The following is a 21,167-nucleotide window of genomic DNA, read 5'->3' on the forward strand; positions in this document are numbered from 1 at the left end:
CTAGTCATATGTCTTGAACATCCACTATCAAGATAAATAAACACGTATCCATTACTTTAAGAGCAATATGCATCATGAAACACACCTCATGCTTATTAGTCAAGTCATATGGCAAGATTCTTTCTTTGTAATCTCTGCTGGATAACTTTAACCAAGCCTTTGTCTTTCTTTTACCAATAGCCCGGTGTGTGCATCTTTTATGACAGTCTAGTCTTCTTTTGCATTTTTTGAGAATCAACTATTCTTTCACCTAAGCTGATTCTATCAAATCATCCATATACAAATCAATTTCAACCAACACAGACATTAATTTCAAATAAATATCAAACTTACATGTCCTGAGAAACTGAAGAACATCAATGTTAGAATCATAAGAGATATTTATTTGAAAAAGATTTGTTCATGTAATTTGTATCCATGACAACAAGGGTCAATGGATCACACAGCATAAATTAAAACCTAATTAAAGTGTGCCTGCTCTAATACCACTTGTTGGGTTTTGATAGATTGACCCCAGTTAATTAATTCAATTATACAAGTTGATTAATTAAGTCAAATTACATACAAATTGTGGAGGCACCAACAAATCACCAAATAAAATAAGTGTAGCAGAAATTAAATTGACATAGTGATTTGTTGACGAATGGGGAAAACCTCTCACAAGGAAAAAATCTCGCTAGGTGAATTTAAGGTACCACTCTGAGGAATCCACTAATCAATAATCAAGCAATTACAAGTATGAGGAATCTTACTACCACCCTGGCCTATGCCAAAATACCAACCTACAGTTAAACTTTCGCTTCAATACCCAATTGAATATGATATTGTAGTAGCATTTTTTCCTTTGTTGCACAAATCTCCAATCTATGACTAACTCTTTTGCATGGATCCTACTACATGACTAACTCTAGCAACTTGATTAATTGTTGTTGACTGCAAAGTTCTTTACTTCATAAACGATGAAGATTAGAAAGCACTTGGTTACAAAACCTTAAGGTGCACAAACACAATAACTTCTCACAAAGTATATGAGTTCTAAGTCTCTGTTTCAGTGTTTAATGACTTTTTTGAAATAAGTCTTATATATGACTAGGGTTGTAAGAAGAGAAATCCTAATCAATAGATCTAGCTTGTGTTAAGCTTGTGTCGAGCTTCTCCACTAATCTTCAATAGCAGCATCTGTCGAGCTTGTGTCGAGACTTAATGAAACAGCTTTTCTTCACTTGTTTCTTGGATCATCCTACATGTCTTTAATTATACTACTTGATATGTTTGAACAATATACTTCTTGATACATTAAACCAAATTGAGATTTACCCAATTACAAGTAAAGTACGTTTTGTTAAAGGATTAGCCAATTGCATAAAAAATATGACCCTATCAATTGATATTAGGGCAAATTACAGCATACTAACCTATAGTTTAGCTGAAATTTAAGTTGCCTACTTGTGATTTGATATTTGACATTTTACCTACCTGAGATTAACTCAGTTAGAGTTCTATAATCCACTTTTGTTAAAAACATGGTTAAATATGTAATTTTAGTCCAATTTTATGTCTCTCTCCTCCTTAAAACATAAAAAAAAAATATATAAATGCAAGATCAAATAAGATAAAAAATAATCCAACGAAACACTTGCATAATAAGATTTCAAACCACAGACAGACAACTTAAATTTTGGTCAAACCTTAAGTGAATGAAGTGTCAAATTTCAAACCACAAGTGGGCAACTTAAATTTTGGTCAAACCTCACGTAGATAAATTGTAATTTGCCCTTGATATTATCTTTTAGTTTTATTGATCCTAACTCCAACCGATGATGGTGCTGACTCCATTGTTTATTTTCCCATTACATTGTGATTTCTCCTACCTCACACTCTTTTCTAGGGGAAATTATTACATAATCCTAGAGTATAAGGTTAACGTACTGATCTTATACTCCGAACCAATAGAAATAAAGCATGTCATAAAAAATGGATGACAGAAGCATACTTGCCACATCATTCCAAAACCTTGGCATCTTAACTAGAATTGTCTATGGGTCAGTTTTGGACTAAACTTGGAATCGACCCTCTTAGGTTAGGTGAAAGATATCAAGACTCACAACCGACCGCCAATCACCGCAAGTATTTGGCTTGGGCGGACAATCAGTTTGTTCGGGTTAAACTAATTAAGGAGTGGCGGTGGCGGTGATCTTTAGATCTTTGCCAGATCTAAGCAAAGGAGAGCAAGACGTCGTCGGAACAGAATAGATAAGAGCACGACATCGCTAGATTTGAGCTGAGGAGAGCACTACATGGCCAGAGTTGAGCAAATCTATCCAAACATGGCAAAATCTAAGCTGATTTGAGCCAAATTTGGCCGATTCTAAGCAGATTTTAGAAGAGGAAACCCCACTCAACCCGCCGAAGTCAGTTTTGGAGGGCTAAGACCCAAAGCTAACTGCCAGAGGAGTCGGATTAGGCTGCGATGGGTCGGTTTTCAAGGTTGCTTAAACAACCCTAATCTTAACCCCTACTTGGAAAATTCAAATAGTCATATAGGATTTTTGGTTCAATGAAGTTTTCATTTTTCAATAAGCTCAATACCTTGCCGTTCTTAAAGATTATAGCATCTTAAATATGATAGGCGATAAGATTCACCGTGTTCAAAGGAGGAGATTCAAAAAGAACAAAATCCAGAGCTTGATCAGAGAAGATCCTTGTCAAGGCGATCGTTTGTTGGCTCCCCGCTGAAGCATACAATAGATAAGAAACATGCAGCCACAAATTAAAGATTTAGCCCAGGTTTTCCATAAAGATAAGGGAATTGACTAGATTAAACACAACTTTGGTCTTGGATTCTCATGTTCACAGCGAGTTGCAAACCGTCTCTAGAGCCCACTGTTGGTCATGATGCATAAGATCCCAACAAACTAGTGAAGCCAGTGTGATCTCTGACGTCCAAGGTATATCAAACTGAATTCTTCAGCCCCGGTCACATATATCTGTGTGAACCATATCTTCATTTACGTGCTAGCCTTGGATTCGATTGCAACATAACCACAGCGACCAGATTATTTTTTAAATCTTACTTTGCATCTGTAATTTTACTACGAGATGGTGCAACATATTATGTTTGCAGCGAATCAGTTGTACCTAATCCATGCCAACTCTTTTGCTTCAATTTCCAAGGTTTCACATGTGAGTATGCTTCACATACTTCAAATGCTCTGAAAGCTTTGACTCCGACAAAAATAGACCTAGCAAGGCTAAACCACGCACCATTGCAAAGTAAAGAACGCAATTTAAGGACTGAATCCAAAAGCATACATGACTGATCAATAGAGAATACACATGCACAACTTACTATCAAATATAGGAACAAACCAAGAGACTTCAGTTCAATACACATCGTCTCCCATAATGCAAAGACATTAAATATTTTGTAGACCTGTCATTGGAGTCTTCAAAGGATAAAGTTGAATTTACAGATTCTAACAGTCTAGGCAGCCAAACTGCATCCCTTACTTGCTTCAAGGTTTGTGCATGCAACAAGTTCTGCCCCAAGCATGATATGTCAATCTGTATTGAATAAGGAATAAGGGGAAAAACATACAAATAAACTTAAAATATATATCTTAACAAGATACCATGTTGTTGATCTAAACACTTTTTTTTGCTGAATTGATCTAAACACTTGAACACTTTCGGTTCAGTCGTGGACTGAGAGAAAAAATAAAATAAAAATAATGTAATCTTAAAGCAATTAATAATTAAACTAATCTTAAAAACTGCTAGACCAGGATAAACAAGAACTATGAATAAGGCTGCTAATAAAAATTTTAGCTACTATATAATATATATGACGTCATAGAAATAGAAAGGAATCAGTCATCAGTTAAAAAGTTGAATGTGTAAAAGAGTATGAAGCATAAAGGAACTCGAAGATTGCTTTAGCCAAGGAAAAGAGAAACTTAAAAGCTGACTGATGCATGATTCTGCGCACAGCTTGCTATGAGATTGAGAGACCAATAGCGGCCCAGTGCAATTCCTAATGTTGTGAACTTAACAGAAGCTTATAACCCTGAAAACTGAACTGCTGTAGTTGTACCTTTAAAGTCCACTTGTAATTAAAGAATCAACCTTCAATTTATAGTTTTCCTTATTGAAGATCTCAACATGGTCATCCTTTGATGTTCACTAAAAGTCTAAATAAAGGAAAATAGCCAAGAGTGCTAAACCATCTCAAACATATGGATAGTGTATACAATAATTTCACAGCTAAACTGAATCAGCTCTAAATCAAGAGTCATTACTACATGATTCTGCTATCAAACTCCAAATTAGGCTGGATAATTGAAAACTGATAATTACAAGTTTTTCATATAGTCTATTCTTTACCATGTGGCCTTATATATATATATATATATGTATAATCAAGTGGGGCATCTGAAGAAGAAAGAAGCATAAGTAGAACAATCTGGATTAAAAGTCTCTACAATAGACCAAGCCAAAATCTTACAAAAGTTAGTATACAAAGAGAGAACCTGCGTATTTAAGTAAGGAATGTCCAGTGTTGAACTGAACCATTGAACACCAATCCAAAATAACATACGTGTAGGCCAAACATTTCGGGTGTCATAATTCATCTTAACTAGATAGACATCTAATTATTTGGCTGTGGCCTCCTGTCAACCATGAAAGAAAAGGGAAGGGCAAAAAGAAAATAATTGGCAGGAGGGGAGGAAGGTTAAAGATTGGACTGATTTTATTTATGCTAAGAAATTGAGATACCTAGTGTATAAATCACTTTATTTCAAGAAACAAGTGTTTACCATGTTAACAATATCTGCTCAACTTAGTCGTTTAAAAAGGTGTGGAAAATTTTATGGGAAAATTCAGGAGTCATATAATGCTTTTACGTAATATGACATTGTGGATACCTGGATGGTGCCATTACTTTAAACCACATATAATTTATACATGCAGTCTTGTGACGTATCAAATTGATGTGCATAATATGGTTTTAGGTCTTTCAATGCACATCTAATATGTGCATTTCATATAAAATTTGTCTTCCTACTCTGAAGGTACATGGTCCTTACATCAAAGAACCTCGATCACACTTATATAACGCCCAATTATCAAATTACCTGGTACACAAAAATCTTCCTAGTTTTCCCTTCAATTAGCCAATGAACTTCATCTGCATTTTACACTAGTACTCAAGTCAATACAATTGAACTTTCTCAATCATCCTTAATATTCTGGCAATGGATATTTGATATGCATTAACATTGCCAATGTACATACCACATTTATCTCCCTAAACCCTTTGCACATCCTCCAGCTCTTCCTTCTACATCCTTCTAATAATTACCATTTTATGATTAATGATGCAAGATTACTCAACAAATTTAATGCATTATACTTTGTTAGGGGTATTGCTTACATGTTTAATCAAGTATACAAAGTGGTGCCCACAACAAAGGACAAACTGTTTTTGGGACTTTTATGTTTTCAGTGAAACGGCATCAATGGAAAAAGAATTTATGTATAAGCTACTGGCTATCTTATTCTACGAGCATAGTCCAATGCGGAGATCATTAAATAACTGGCATTCTGAATGAATATATTAATTCCAACCAAAACTTTAAAACATTATATAAATTTAACTTTTGGTGCTAGATGTGAAGTAAGGCTCTTCTTAAAAAAAAAAGTGATGTTAGGTGTTAGGAGTCTTTTGCACCGTTTCTTCAAATATTAGTCAGCCAAAAATAAAAGTCATATTATATGATAGTGTCAAAGCATTGTAGGTACCTTTTTTTTTTTGGTGACTATTTGGTAGATCTGAACCTAAGACTTTTTTTTTTTTGGAGAAGAATCTGAACCTAGATATTCGGTGAGGTATCAAAGGACTAATTCAGAGTTTATGTAATATTATGACATTTATTATAAGCATGTAAAATGTTTGTTCTAACTGGAGTATAAATGTATGCAACCTCATTACAGGGATAAAGGGTCCATGCTAATAGCATGGATAAATGAAACAATCTTTTATTTTAAATCTATGTACAATTGGATTGTTGAGTAATTTGGATATGAGAGAGAGAGAGAGAGAGAGAGAGAGAACAGTTGGATCAATATATAGATGAAGGGTTAACTATCAAGATTACACAAGACAATAAAATGTGTTTTTTGTATTGTGAAGAGTAAAGGAAGTCTATGAACCCTCAATAATGTTAGATCTATTTAGGCTCTATATTTATATCACATAAATACAAAATGAATGTTGTCAGTGTAAATTTACACGTTATTGTAGTAATAATGTATTTTACACAACTTTGTCTGGCTTGATGTGGGTAAATTTTGAGCTTAGTTGGCTAAAATGTGGCTTTTTTTCTATTATGGGTGCTCCTAGGATCCAAGCTTATTGTAAAGCCCAATACTTTTTTTGTATAAGCCTAAACCTAGTGTTGATATCAGTTCAGTTTGCTCTTTCTTTTCAATTACCAATAAGAAATATAGGCNAAAAAAAGTGATGTTAGGTGTTAGGAGTCTTTTGCACCGTTTCTTCAAATATTAGTCAGCCAAAAATAAAAGTCATATTATATGATAGTGTCAAAGCATTGTAGGTACCTTTTTTTTTTTGGTGACTATTTGGTAGATCTGAACCTAAGACTTTTTTTTTTTTGGAGAAGAATCTGAACCTAGATATTCGGTGAGGTATCAAAGGACTAATTCAGAGTTTATGTAATATTATGACATTTATTATAAGCATGTAAAATGTTTGTTCTAACTGGAGTATAAATGTATGCAACCTCATTACAGGGATAAAGGGTCCATGCTAATAGCATGGATAAATGAAACAATCTTTTATTTTAAATCTATGTACAATTGGATTGTTGAGTAATTTGGATATGGAGAGAGAGAGAGAGAGAGAGAGAACAGTTGGATCAATATATAGATGAAAGGTTAACTATCAAGATTACACAAGACAATAAAATGTGTTTTTTGTATTGTGAAGAGTAAAGGAAGTCTATGAACCCTCAATAATGTTAGATCTATTTAGGCTCTATATTTATATCACATAAATACAAAATGAATGTTGTCAGTGTAAATTTACACGGTTATTGTAGTAATAATGTATTTTACACAACTTTGTCTGGCTTGATGTGGGTAAATTTTGAGCTTAGTTGGCTAAAATGTGGCTCTTTTTTCTATTATGGGTGCTCCTAGGATCCAAGCTTATTGTAAAGCCCAATACTTTTTTTGTATAAGCCTATAACCTAGTGTTGATATCAGTTCAGTTTGCTCTTTCTTTTCAATTACCAATAAGAAATAATAGGCAAAACTAAGGTCCACTAGAAAGCTAGAGAGGTAATCCAGCAATAAGAATGACATCATCTCTATGAAAAAGGAAGTCACGGTTGATTACGGCAGGAATGTAGGGTAAAAGGAGCTTTAAGATGTGAAATTTGGCTTGAAGAGAGATTGTAGTATACCGTTATCAGCACATTGAGACTGCGAGGACAAGTTTGACCGAAGGATTTCATAAGATTAAGAGATTAGTAATGGAACCTAAAAGCCACCCTTGATATCTGGTTGTTTGAAACCCAGTGACCACCACAAGGCTACTGAGAATAACCCAAAACTAAGTCTTTTTTGTTAGCCTTGAAATTTTCAATAAAATGAGCGTTAAAACACTCTACATGACGATCAGGTCCACTGGGTCTCCTTTGAGTTCATTATTTTGAACCAACTGACATCTTTATTAAAGGCTTGCTCATTGCTCAGTATCCCAATTAATGGTGAGAATTATAGCAATATTTTATATGATAAAAGAGACAGAAGTCAGATATATCCGATAACCTTATTACTGATATGTAAATGAAACAAAAACATGGGAAAAAAAGGAGATCTAATTCCGTTATTTAACAATAGTTATGGCTGGGTGCAAAAAGAGTCAGTTTTTTTGAGTTTGAGTCTATTTTGGAAGGCCCCACACCAAAAAAAAAAAAAAAAAACTTCTCCCCTCATCTATATTCTATAGAACTTTTAACAAATAATAAAAGCGTATCCAAGAACACTCGTACTATCCTAGGTCCACCACTTCTAAGTACCTCATTTGACCAACTTAGATTTTGATATACTTTCAAGCGATTCAGGTTGAGTTTGAATAACTTATTTTTTGCCAACTTATTTTACCATTTAGTTTATTTTTCTCTTATTCATGAGCCTCACTGTATTTCTTGGTACTATTTATGAGTTTCACTGTACTATTTCAACTAACTTTTACCTTTATTTACATTACTTTTAGCAAAAAATTCTCAGTTTCATTAAAATAAGTGAATCCTTAACAGACCTCATATTAACATAAATGATAAATCCCACTACTATTAATATCATTTGGAAATAATATTGCGCTTGTTTAAGGAAGAATGAATAGCCCAAACTTTCTTTGAGCAAAGGGATCCTTAAAGCATTTACATTGTGAATGTCATATGTCATATGTAGGGAAAATTTAGCATAAAAACCTAAAACCCCTTACACATCCAGACTTGTAAAAACCAACTATTGCAAAAAAATTTGCAATTGTACTACAATGTAATTCTAAAGGTGGAATTGTACTGTAGCTCAATTGTAATAATAATTTAAAAAAAAAAAAACACTAATATTTTATTCACTTCACTGTTTACTTTATCAATTCCTCTCTCTCTCTCTCACTGGTCACACTTTCATCTCCTCCTCCTTCTTCTTCTTTTTATTTTATTTTATTTTTTTATTTTATTTTTTACAGTTCGCTCATTCAATCCCTCCCCCTCTCTCTTCCCTTTCATTTTTTTTCCTCTCTATTTTCCCTTGAATCAAGGGTTTGATGTGGGATTGATGTGGTGGAGCTCATGGGTTTGATGTGGTGGAGCACATGGGTTTGATGTAGTGGAGGGTTTCAGCGGTGGTGGGGATGGGTGATTAAGGGTGACAGTGTGGGTCGTGGGCGTGGGTTAGGTGACAGTGTGGGTCGTGGGTTTGGTGGCATGGAGGTGGGTTGTGGCAAGCTAGGTCGTGGTGAACTAGGTCACGAACTCACGGCGTGGATTCCAACAAGGTGGGTCATAGACTCACGGCAGAGGTGAGTGGGTTTTGATTTTGGTGGTCGGCGTGGATGGTGCATGGTTGATGGGTCTCTCTCACGGTGGTTGATGGGTCAGCCTGAGTGGAGGTTTGTTGATGGATTTATTTTATTTTTTTATTTTATTTTATTTTTTTATTTTATTTTATTTTTTTATTTTATTTTATTTTATTTTTTACAGTTCGCTCATTCAATCCCTCCCCCTCTCTCTTCCCTTTCATTTTTTTCCTCTTTATTTTCCCTTGAATCAAGGGTTTGATGTGATGGAGCTCATGGGTTTGATGTGGTGGAGCACATGGGTTTGATGTAGTGGAGGGTTTCAGCGGTGGTGGGGATGGGTGATTAAGGGTGATAGTGTGGGTCGTGGGCGTGGGTCAGGTGACAGTGTGGGTCGTGGGTTTGGTGGCGTGGAGGTGGGTTGTGGCAAGCTAGGTCGTGGTGAACTAGGTCACGAACTCACGGCGTGGATTCCAACAAGGTGGGTCATAGACTCACGGCAGAGGTGAGTGGGTTTTGATTTTGGTGGTCGGCGTGGATGGTGCATGGTTGATGGGTCTCTCTCACGGTGGTTGATGGGTCAGCCTGAGTGGAGGTTTGTTGATGGGCTGTTCGTGGGTTTAGCTAGGTTTCGAGTTTGATGGGTCATGGGTTGTGCGTGGGTGTAGCAATGGAGATCGGCGAGGTCGTGCGTGAATTGTGGCGAGATTGTGCGTGGTGGTTCCGATGGGGTTCGTACAGCGGTAGAGATCCGTTGGTTGCTATGAGTTTTGGTTGATCAGTGGGTTTGCTGAAGATCCGTGGGTTGCTGTGAGTTGTGGTTATCAGTGGGTTTGCTTGTGGTTGAATGAGTGTGGTTTTTGTGAGAGAGAAGTGAGAATATTTTTATATTATATTTATTTTATTTTATATTATTTTAATGCGTAGTAGGGTAAAATAAAAGTTGGGATGTTAAGTGTGTTGAAAAATGGTATGGTATAAATAATAAAGTAGCTTTTGAGATGGTAAAATAGAATTTTTTGTAAATTCCGGATGTGAATGCTCTTATAATTTGTAACCCAAGAAGTATGCAAGAGGAAGTAAAAATGTTCAAAGCCAAAAGTAGATTCGCATGGAATTTGGTGACTCAAAGGGAATCAAAGTAGGAATCAAGTGGGTTCCAATTAGCTCAACTGGTAAAATTTCTGATAGTTAATAAAAGATTTGAGGTTTAATTCCCGCCTATACTAAAAACAGATTGATGTTTTTAGTCTGATGATAAAAAGATATCATTAGGGACAGTTGCCATAGGTTGAAAATCCAAAAAAGAAGAAGTGGGAATTAAAAATCACCACCCCATAACCTTGATCTACCCCATGTTCCAGCCAAATTCTTTTGTTTAGACCTTTATTATATAATGAATTTGCTATTTATGGTCATTTTTCCTTTTTTTTTTTCCAACTTTTGATTAAAGAGTCCCATTAAGATTTTTTGATAAGTTAAAAAGTCAAAATAAGATCAGATCACCATTTCCTTCCACAATATTCCTTTAAAAATACATATTTCTCAATTTAGCCTTTTTTGGAATTTTTTTTCTATTTTTAACCTTATTTGGTGCCTAACACGAATTAGGATTTCTTTAAGGTCTCCTAGCCTCACTGAGGTTTCTTTAACGTTTTTCAATATAAATTAGTAGTTTAGCCCACTGTACATCTTTCTTTCTAACTAGAGGTAGATGTGTTTGTGTTTTACTTCTTGTGACTCTCTTGTTGCATCATTAATTGTCAAAGCTTGTATGTGTGTGTGCATGGGCGTGGTGTGCTTGAACTAGTGTCAATTCTTGCATGCTTACCAATTATCTTTAATTGTATATTGTAAGAAGATTTTTCAATGTGATTAGCATGTTCCCATTTCAACTAATGCATTTTTCTTTCTTTTTTTCATTTTGCAATTAACATATTGCTATTCAACACGCTTCTAATGTTGATGGACTTAAAACAAGAAAGGCCAAATCATTAAAACATCTAGCCAAGGGATGTAAAAGCACATGGAATGACGGTACAGCAGCAAGCATTGGATCTAGAAATTAAGTAACTACTAACAGTAAAGCTTTAGAAAGAATCAAGTCATGCATTTAATGGATCATTGTTAATCCAGTAAAGATGCTTTGGGTAAGCTTCAATAGGATACCTTAAAGTATCACCCAACCGACACACAAAAACAATATTGAAAGGCAACTTAAAATAAATGAACGATACCTTTATGCCCCCAGTTATTTTTTAAATCATCACAATGGACCTTTTTAAAAGTGCATGGCTAAAGTTGGAGAAAAAGGTACCTAGTAAAAAGGATCTTAGGCTTAGCTAAGGAATTACAGTTCATTGAAGAAATTAATACATGTGCTAATTTCAACTAATTCTACATACCAAAAAGTATGCTGCTGAATTAGATCTGGTATTTTTTTTTTATCCTTACATTCTCAGGAAACCAAGAACTTAAACAATGTTTGTGAGTGCATGGGTAAACACAGACATAAACAAGCACTAAGCCAAGAATTTGTTATAGGAGACTTTTTTTTTTTTTGTTGGGTAACAAAACCCAAAAAAGAAAAGTAATGTCAGCTTTTCTTTTCCACTCATTTCACTGAACACCATCATTAGCTAAGTAGAAAAAATATATATATGTGACGCTGCTGATATGATATGATCATGTATGGATGCTAACGTGCACCACTTACTTCACTCTAATGTACGCCTTTGGTATTTGAGGCAACACTTCCCCATCCCTGCACACACACATAAAACACAACTCAATTATCAGAACAAAGCAAAGGACAGTGACAGAGATAGAGACAAAATATGAGGNTTTGAATTTTTCACTACTTGAGAGATATTATCACAACACTTGAGATCTCTAAACCTCAAAGACCCACGAAGCAAAGTTAACAGCAGACAAAGAATAGACCAAAATTATTATCGAAAAAGGAATAGACTTTACAAGCATTAAATTTTTTTTTTTTTTTTAAATACTTACTTGCAACTATACAACCAATGGCATCAAAAACAATAGCATTCTTCCTTCAATCACAAATCCCATATTAGTAGCACCATTTACAAATTTGAACAAAATTAACTAGTTGCAACACCATCTTCAAATCCAAAACCCACTAACATTAACACCACCACAAATAAAATAGGGGAAATAAAATCAAATAGGAGAGAAAGAGAAAAGAATAAATTCAGGTGTGTAGTGAAAGAAGAGTTAAAGGAGGAAAAAAAAAAAAAAAAAAAAAAAACAGAAGTAGAGTTAACTGTAACAGATGGAGATAATTAACTGATCAGCGTCTATTTTCGGTACAAGCACTTGAAACCACCCCAATATCAGCGTATATGAATCTATGCTTGCCAGAGAGTACGATTAAAACCAAGAAGGAAAAAAAAAGGACAAGAAGGGTTCCAATATATGATGGGTGACAGAAAACACTAAGGCTGAGATGCGTTAATTTGTAAAAGCTAATCTAAACTCAACAAAACAAAGTTTGTATGAGAGTTAGAGAGACCCACCAGACAGAAGGTAAGAAGAAAACAACAACAACAAAAAGGAAAGAAAAAAAAAAAAGCTGCAATGATGGAAAAATGGAAAGAAATTAACATAAACTAAACACAACAAACGTGCGTGTGAGAGAGAGAGAGAGAAAGAGTGGTTCTAATGATGAATATAGATGACTACTCACCGGTTGGTTGAAGAGCGGAGGGTAAACCAAAAACCAGGATGGGGTCGTGTAGTTGAGGAGTCGTAATGATGAGAATCATTGGGAACCGGCACTTGGCAGTCATGAAGGCCAAGAAAAGCAGCACCTGAATCCATGTGCCATGGCCATGATGATGATGATTCAGGCAAACCATTATACACATCTATATCTACATCCTCATCATTATTATCATGGTAATGATGACAATTATCTGGCCACAACAACAAGTTGTGATAATTACTACTAGGCGGCGCCATGATATCCACATGCCTGACACCCTCATTATCAAACCTTAAACCTAAACCACTTGCCTTTAACTCTAACCCTAAACCTAGCTGGTTGGTTTGCAAGGGTAAAGAAGAAGAAGAAGCAGCAGCAGCAAAAGATGTTGCTATTGTTAGAGGTTTTGAAACTGGAGGGTGTGATCCATGATCTTCTTCTTTTCTACAACCTCTTCTAAACCCTATACCTAACCCCAGCTCAAGCCAATCTCCTTCTTCATCTCCTTTAACCTTTAGTTTGTGAGATTTTTGAGAAGAAGAAGAGGCCATGAGTGCATATACCTAGCTACTTTATGGAGCGATCTGTTTGGTACAAAGATGAAAGGGAAAGGGTTTGGTTTGGCCCTTTATGGAAGGGTACACCTTTTTTTTTACTGTTAATACCCAACCCAAAACCCCATACACACTCAAACCCATGTAGTGTTTAACAAACAAACCCTATTTTTAATTTTCTTTTTTCTTTTTTCTCTCTTTTGTTAAGATAGAAGCAAACAAAATTCTTATGGTTTAACCTTATATTTTTTTCTTTTGCTACTTTTGGGTCTCGGGATTAAAAGCCCAAACACGGAATTATAGAGAGGAGGGGATAGAGCTGAGTGTCGCTCTTTTCCGAGGCACAAACATAATGCTCTGTTTCTATTCTGTTCTGTTCTTTCTTTCTTTCTTACTTTCTTTCTCATTGTCTTTGCATCTGAACAGTAGAAGAACTAGGATTATGTTGTTAGTTTCTACAGCTACACGCTACCCACAGAGCAAGAGACAGAGAGAGGGAGAGAGAGACTTTTAAAAAGAGAGAGATATGAAAAGAAGAGCAAATGATTTTGTTGTACCTGTGGAGTTTGTAAGCGTGTTGCTGCTTTTTTGTACGAATCAAGCTCTGCATCGATCTATTCAAACACTATTTAGTCTTTCTTTCGCTTTCCCTATTGTCCCTCTATACACTAGATAGAGAAAACAGGAGCGTGAGGGAAACAGTGAATAAGCAATAAGGCAAATCAAAGTCCGGAACTTTAGCCAATGAAAAGAGAAAATAGGAAAGAAATGGGAAGAGAGAGAGTGCTATTATGTTTAGAGGGTAATAAAAGGTTTCAAGCATTAACCCTTATTTAGGAAAGACAAGCATTAGATTTTTTTTTCTTTTTTCTTTTTTTTGATAACACACAAACATATAACAACACACCAACTTCAAAACTACAACACACCAACTTCAAAACTACTAGCGGTAGTTAGAGTTGCAAAAAAACAAGCATTAGATTTAGATAGAGAGGATTAAGACTCTTTTAAAGTTTTTATTACTTATTGTTGACGAATTTTATTTGTTAGTTTTTTTTTAAAGATGAAACCACTATTGGTTAGGTTACCTATAAGTGCGATTGTTCCTTCAAGTTCCAAATAAGCTCTATTGATCTTTTAAATTTGAGAAAATTACACTTTACTACCTTAAACTATGCACTAAATTACACTTTACATTATAAACTATTCGATTGCACACTTTGCATTCTAAACTATCACACTTTACACTCCAGTGTCATTTTTGATGTTATAGTTAACAGAATCTTGCGGCATATGACAAGCACATGCTTCTTACCTAGGTGGAACAAAGTTAAAAGACTAAAACACATTTCTTTAAATTAATAAAAACAAAACTAAAAAATTTCCACATCTCCCTCTGGCCCACGTGGTGCCATCCTCTTCCCCATCCACCTTCACTGGTAAAAAGAAATGTCACCTCCCTAAAATCTTGAAAATCCACAGATGTAATTCTTTGGCTGCTTTTTTTTTTTTTTTTTCTTTTTATCGTTCTCTCCTTTGAACGAATTCACAGACAAATGTAGACTTAAAATAAGACTGCACAACTATTAAAACCAAAAGTAACCAAACAAGCCCATTAATTTATATGATCCATAAAAAATAAAATAAAAATAAAAATCAAAGAAAGAGGTAAGAAGTAACAAAAACACTTAAACCATTTAATTATGGATTTAACAAAGTAAGCATTTTTAAGCACAAAATTAATCAGAGAAAAATAGAAAAGATTAAAAAAACCATAAACACAAATCTCCTAGTGGAAAAATCACTTCCAACAAGAACAATAACAGCAACCTGAAAGCAAACCTAGATACCAAAAACATTAGTTAAACAAAGACCAAAATTGGAATTTAACCAAGATTTCCAACTATCTAGTTAGTAGGCCACGTTTTCAAACTATATTTTTTACTAGCATCTCAAGTCTAAAAGACTTGGTTTAGGGCCTATAAATCGAGTCTTAAAGACTCGGTTTTCATGGTCTGATAACATCTGATGTAGCATTTTTTCCACGTGGTGCACACATGGAAATCGAGTCTCTAAGACTCGATTTATAAACATAAAACAAATATAATGGCACACCCTTTACAGTTTACACCTTCTCATCAGAGGAAAAAAAAAAGAAAAAACAAAACAAAACAAAACCCAAAAACAGATCGAAATGGATGGCTTCAGATCGGCGTTGGACCATGGGTGGGTGGCCTCAGCTCGGCATGGGCCATGTGTGGTCATGGGGCGTGGGTGGCCGTCGGTGCTCATGGGTCATGGGTCGTGCGTCAGATCGCCATGGGTCACGGGTCGTGGGTCAAACTGGCCTCTCCTCCACCTTGCCGCCACCTCATCAAGCTGTAGATTAAACAAACGAAACCCAAAAATCACCGGTTTTATTTTTCTGGGTTTCATTTTTCTAGTTTTCTGGGTTTTATTTTGTGGGTTGATTGGGTGGGATTGAATGTGATGGTGGTTAGGTTCTGGTAGTCCGGTGGTGGTTGGGTTGTGTTGTTTTAGCCCTGGATCTCTCTAGGATTTCTTAAATTTTTTTTTCTGGCGAGGTGAGGTGAGCTCTCTGAGATTTCTTAAATTTTTTTTTTTGGGTATTTCTAGGAGGACTTGAGACTTGAGACTTATAATTTTTTTGGTTTATAAATTGAGTCTTAGAAACTCGATTTCCATGTGTGCGCAACATGGAAAAAACGCCACATCAGACGTGATTAGACCCTGGAAACCGAGTCTATGAGACTTGATTTATAGGCCCTAAATCGAGTCTTTTAGACTCGAGATGCTAGTAAAAAAATAGAGTTTGAAAACAATATCTACTAATTATAATGTTTGAAAATCAGGGTTAATTTCCCATTTTGGCCATAAAACAAAAGTCAAAAGTTTAAACCAAAAAGTACCCAAAAGACAAAGACCCATGTTTTTGTTTTGGGTAATGAAAAAAAGAGATAGATAGAATGAAAGAAATGGGTAGTGAACCTGAGTTGCAGAAAAAACGCCACATCAGACGTGATTAGACCCTGGAAACCGAGTCTATGAGACTTGATTTATAGGCCCTAAATCGAGTCTTTTAGACTCGAGATGCTAGTAAAAAAATAGAGTTTGAAAACAATATCTACTAATTATAATGTTTGAAAATCAGGGTTAATTTCCCATTTTGGCCATAAAACAAAAGTCAAAAGTTTAAACCAAAAAGTACCCAAAAGACAAAGACCCATGTTTTTGTTTTGGGTAATGAAAAAAAGAGATAGATAGAATGAAAGAAATGGGTAGTGAACCTGAGTTGCGACCAATTGAGCCATTGATGATATCAATTAGAGAGGTTTAAGAGAAAGCTGAGAACACTTTGAGAAGAGAAGTGTTGTCAATAGTATTATAAGCTGACAACACTTTGAGGTGTGACTCTTTGAATGATCCTTTCAATAGTATTATGAATTATGCCATGGAATTAGAGAGGTAAATTTAAATAGTTTGAAATTGAATATGGGTAAGAGGATGACAACACGTGAGATAGAGGGAGATGTGGAAATTTTTGAGTTTTGTTTTAATTGATTTTGAAGAAGGGTGTTTTAGTCTTTTAACTTTGTTCCACCTAAGCAAGAAGCATGTGCTTGTCACGTGCAGTAAGATTATGTTAAATACAACAGCAAAAATGACACCGGGGTGTAAAGTGTGATAAGTGTGATAGTTTAGGGTGCAAAGTGTACAGTCGGATAGTTTAGAGTGCAAAGTGTAATCTAGTGCATAGTTTAGGGTGGTAAAGTGTAATTTCCCCTTTAAATTTAAAAAAGTGAGTGATACTGGTCTTTATGTTAACAATTGTGAGGATAGGAAGACCAAGTAAGTATATTAGGTTATGGGCAATGCGTAAGGACGAACAAAAGCTCAAGCATGGTCAAAGGGATTGTTAAGCCTAAGTCAATGGGCTAAGGATAGAGAAAGAAAATGACGGGTGAGCTATGGTTCCCAAGAAGCTGAGCCATATCGGGAGAGCTTTAGGTAGATAACCATTTTGGAAAGATAAGTTTTAGGGAAGGTAGCAGAGCTAGGTCAACAATAAAAGAAGAAATATTTGGGAAAAAGNGTCGAATCCTCCATTTGAGAGGCAAACACACACTCTACCCATTCACATGGGTTTGCCCAACATAACATTAAAACGGGCCTTTGGCGGCGTGGTCTCTCACAATCGTCGAGCCTTATCAAGATACCTTGCATCCTTTGATCTTTGGCTTCCAATTCACCATTAATTTGTTCGATGACCAATCTTAAGTCTAAAAAAAATCTCCACAGCTTTACTTCTCATTTTTTCACCATGGGTACCCCGGTAATAAGGCTTCATACTCGGCCTCATTATTTATGGCTAAAAAACCCAACCTCAAATATTTCTCAATGGTGATCCTCTTTGGGATATCAAAACTATCTTGATGCCAAACCCTTTCTGGTTGGCCGCCCCATCTACATAGAGCTTCCACATTTACAGTCCAAGGACAATAATTTCTGTGACTTATGCCCTCATTGATTCGTCCTCCTCAGTAATGGCCCTTTAGGATACTCAATGAATTCTACCACTAAATCTGCTAGCACTTGCCCTTTAATGGTCATGCGGGGCAAATACTTGATATCAAACACTCCTAAGATCGTTCCCTATTTGGCGATTCTCCCTATGTAATCAACCTCTGAAGTAATGACTGCAAAGGGAGTTGGGTGAGGGCCATAACCACATGCACCTAAAAGTCGTGAAGGAGCTTCCTCGGAGCATGCACAATGGTCAAAATGGCTTTCTCCAACGGCAAGTAAAGGACCTCTGCCTTTTGCAAAGTCTTGCAAAGACTTACTCACATAATAGATCGGTTTTTGCACCTCAGCCTCCATTTTTACCAAAAACTAGACTAACAACATGACATGTAACTACGATGTAGGCAAAAAGGACTTCCTCATTTTCTGGTTTAGAAAGAATAAGAGGACGATACAGGTATTCCTTTAGTTCTTCAAAGGCAATGCTACATTCTTCAGTCCACTCGAATCCTTTCCATTTGTGAAGGAGTTGAAAAAATGGTCTACATTTGTCTACTAATTGGGAGATAAACCTGTTTAAGGCAACAATCATTCCAATCACTTATAGCCTTAATTTGATCATGGTTAATCTCTATTCCTCGATGTGTAATCTTATATCCTAAGAACTTGATAGAACTAACACCAAAAGAGGATTTCAAGGTGTTAAGTCGGAGTTTATGTTTTCTTAGTACTTCAAACACACTTCCCAGATCGCTTAAATGCTCGGTCACTAATTTACTCTTCATGACCATGTCATCAATATATACTTCCACATTCTTCTGAAGTTGAGACTCAAACATTCTAGTTACCATCCTCTGATAGGTAGACTTAGCATTCTTTAAACCAAAAGGTATCACTCGATAGTGATAATTTCCTGTACGGGTTAAGAAGGCAGTCTTCTCCTGGTCGGCCAAAGCTAATGATATTTGATGATACCCTTGAAAGGCATCTAGAAAGCTCATCCGAGGATGTCTAACCATAGCATCAACCAACTAATCAATTCGAGGAATTGGAAAGGGATCCTTAGCGCAATCTTTGTTCAAATCAATAAAATCCACACACACCCTCCATTTACCTAACTTCTTCTTCACCATAATCGTATTGGCCAATCACTCTAGATAAAACACCTCCTTGATAGCTCCCGCACACTTAAACTTACTTACTTCTTCCTTAACAGCCTCGACATGCTCTTTAAGGAGTGTCGAGGAGGCTGCTTCTTAGGGAAGACCATTGGGTTCACATTCAAATGATGGCAAATAAAATCTGGGTCCACCCCTGGGGCTTCATACATACTCTAAGCAAAAACATCAACATTCTTCCTAAGGAAAGCCAACAATTCCTCTCTTCCTTGGGGGGCAACTGAATTCCAACTTGAAAATACTTCTTCGCATCAGTGTTGATGATAACCTTCTCGAGCTCTTTGCACATCACTCCTCTATCTCCAATATTTGGGGGTTTAGTTACTTCTGCTAATTGCTATGAGACTTTCTTTTGGGTAGCCAAGGCTGCCTCCTTTAACTGATGTCTAATAGCGGTGACCAGGCACTGTCTTGCCATAGCCTGACTTCCTATCAATTCCCAACCTATCACCTTAAGGGGTACTTCACCTTCATATGCAAAGTCAAAGATATTGCTCCCATGGCATGAAGCCATGGTTTTGCCAGGATAGCAGTGTAAAGCTTACTTTGACCACTTTGGATCTAGTCTGAATAGACAACTTGATCAAGCCCTTTAGTATAACTATCTTCCCATCAAATCCCACTAAAGGGAATCATAATTAACTAAGTCCTCAGGTTTCAGATTAAGCCCGTTGTACAGGTTGGGATACATGATTTCAACTTAGATTCCTTGGTTTACCAAGACTCTCTTTACATCATACCCTCCAATACGAAGGGTTACCATTAGGGCATCGTCATGTGGTTGATAAGTCCCAATCTTGTCTTCATCAGAAAAACCCAAGATTGGTCGGATTTCCAACCTTCCTCACTTAGACTTAAGGACTTGGTCCTCGGTATTTAGTCTTGCTATGGACATAACCCCAGAAGGGTATCCCCCAATCCGATTTGAGGCTGCAAAAATAAAATTAATTGTTCTCAAGGATGGCCTCGATATAGACTCCTTTTGATACACCGACCTGGTCTGACTCCCTTGCTTGGGGGTTAATGCACCAAATTGTCTCAGCTTCCCAGCTTTGACTAGTTGTTCCAAGTAATCACGGAGAGTTTTACAATCTTCAGTGGTATGCCCACTGTCCTGGTGATATTGACAGTATAGACTCTGTTTGCGCTTGGTGGGATCACCTTCCATTTTTTTCGGCTACACTTGAAGTAAGGCTTACTCTTTATCTTTTCAAGGATCTGATGAACTAGCTTCTTTAATACTGAATTGACCATCTAAGCACTAAGGTGCCCAGTGTGACCAGCAAAATCTCTCCTGGGTTGGTTATGATTATACCTCTTGGCCGAGAATCTCTTCGGTTAGGAGCAATTTTTGCCTTCCCCTTCCCTTGCTGTTGATCCTTCTTAACTCGTTTATGCTCATCAATTTGATCCATTAGCTGATGCATGTTTCGCACAAGCTTCATCGTAAGAGACTTTCTCAAATCGTGCTCGGTGGAGAGGCCAACTTTAAATGTCTTTATCACCACATCTTCAAAATCTTTGTCTATCTCATTAAACGTTTCCCAGTACCTATCTGAATAAGTTTTCAGGGTCTCACTCTCTCTCATTACCATAGATAGCAAGGAATCCAAAGGTTAAGGAACCCTACTGCATATAACAAAACAGGCCCAAAAGATCTAGTTAGCTTTTCAAAAGAGCAACTCTCATCCAATCCGTCAAACCGCCTTATCGCAACAGGTCCCAAACTAAAGGGAAAAATCTTGCACATCAGAGCTTCATTCCTGGAATGCACAACCATCCTCTGGTTGAATTGACTTACATGCTCCACAGGGTTGGTCCTTCCATCATAAATAGTAAAGGTTGGTTGTGTAAATCAACGAGGGAGTTTAGCCCCATCAATTCTACGTATGAACGATGATTTAGAAATTTGACGCAGCACCTTACTCATCCCGTCATTCCCCATGCTCTTGGGCGTCGAACTTTTAACTTTCTTCCTACGATACCACTCATCTCTTTCCAAATGTGGAAATAAAGAAAGGGATTCGTTAGGGGGTGTTTTGGACCTT

At 36.3% G+C, this 21,167-nt stretch overlaps 1 protein-coding gene and 1 long non-coding RNA gene across 3 annotated transcripts; both read right to left on the minus strand.

The window, feature by feature from the left end:
- Positions 1-3,146: 3,146 nt before the first annotated feature.
- LOC136070725 (uncharacterized) lies at positions 3,147-5,117 on the minus strand. The gene is made up of 2 exons (XR_010631963.1): positions 3,350-5,117; positions 3,147-3,251 (listed from the first exon to the last, which is right to left on the minus strand). It is a non-coding gene; the product is annotated as an uncharacterized LOC136070725 (long non-coding RNA).
- A 6,567-nt stretch (positions 5,118-11,684) lies between these two features.
- LOC112002221 (uncharacterized) lies at positions 11,685-14,505 on the minus strand. 2 transcript variants are annotated; one of them, XM_065781049.1, is made up of 3 exons: positions 13,954-14,505; positions 12,825-13,814; positions 11,685-11,876 (listed from the first exon to the last, which is right to left on the minus strand). In XM_065781049.1, exons 2-3 carry the CDS (start codon positions 13,391-13,393, stop codon positions 11,825-11,827), a joined length of 621 nt encoding a protein of 206 aa, XP_065637121.1. In that variant the 5' UTR covers positions 13,394-13,814; positions 13,954-14,505; the 3' UTR covers positions 11,685-11,824. The 2 variants fall into 2 exon arrangements, 1 of the variants encoding a protein (XP_065637121.1); XR_010631964.1 differs by lacking the exons at positions 12,825-13,814; positions 13,954-14,505 and adding an exon at positions 12,426-12,808.
- Between the last annotated feature and the right edge of the window lie 6,662 nt (positions 14,506-21,167).

Source organism: Quercus suber, unplaced genomic scaffold, assembly GCF_002906115.3.
Source record: "Quercus suber isolate HL8 unplaced genomic scaffold, Cork oak 2.0 scaffold_255, whole genome shotgun sequence".
Classification (NCBI taxonomy): domain Eukaryota; kingdom Viridiplantae; phylum Streptophyta; class Magnoliopsida; order Fagales; family Fagaceae; genus Quercus; species Quercus suber.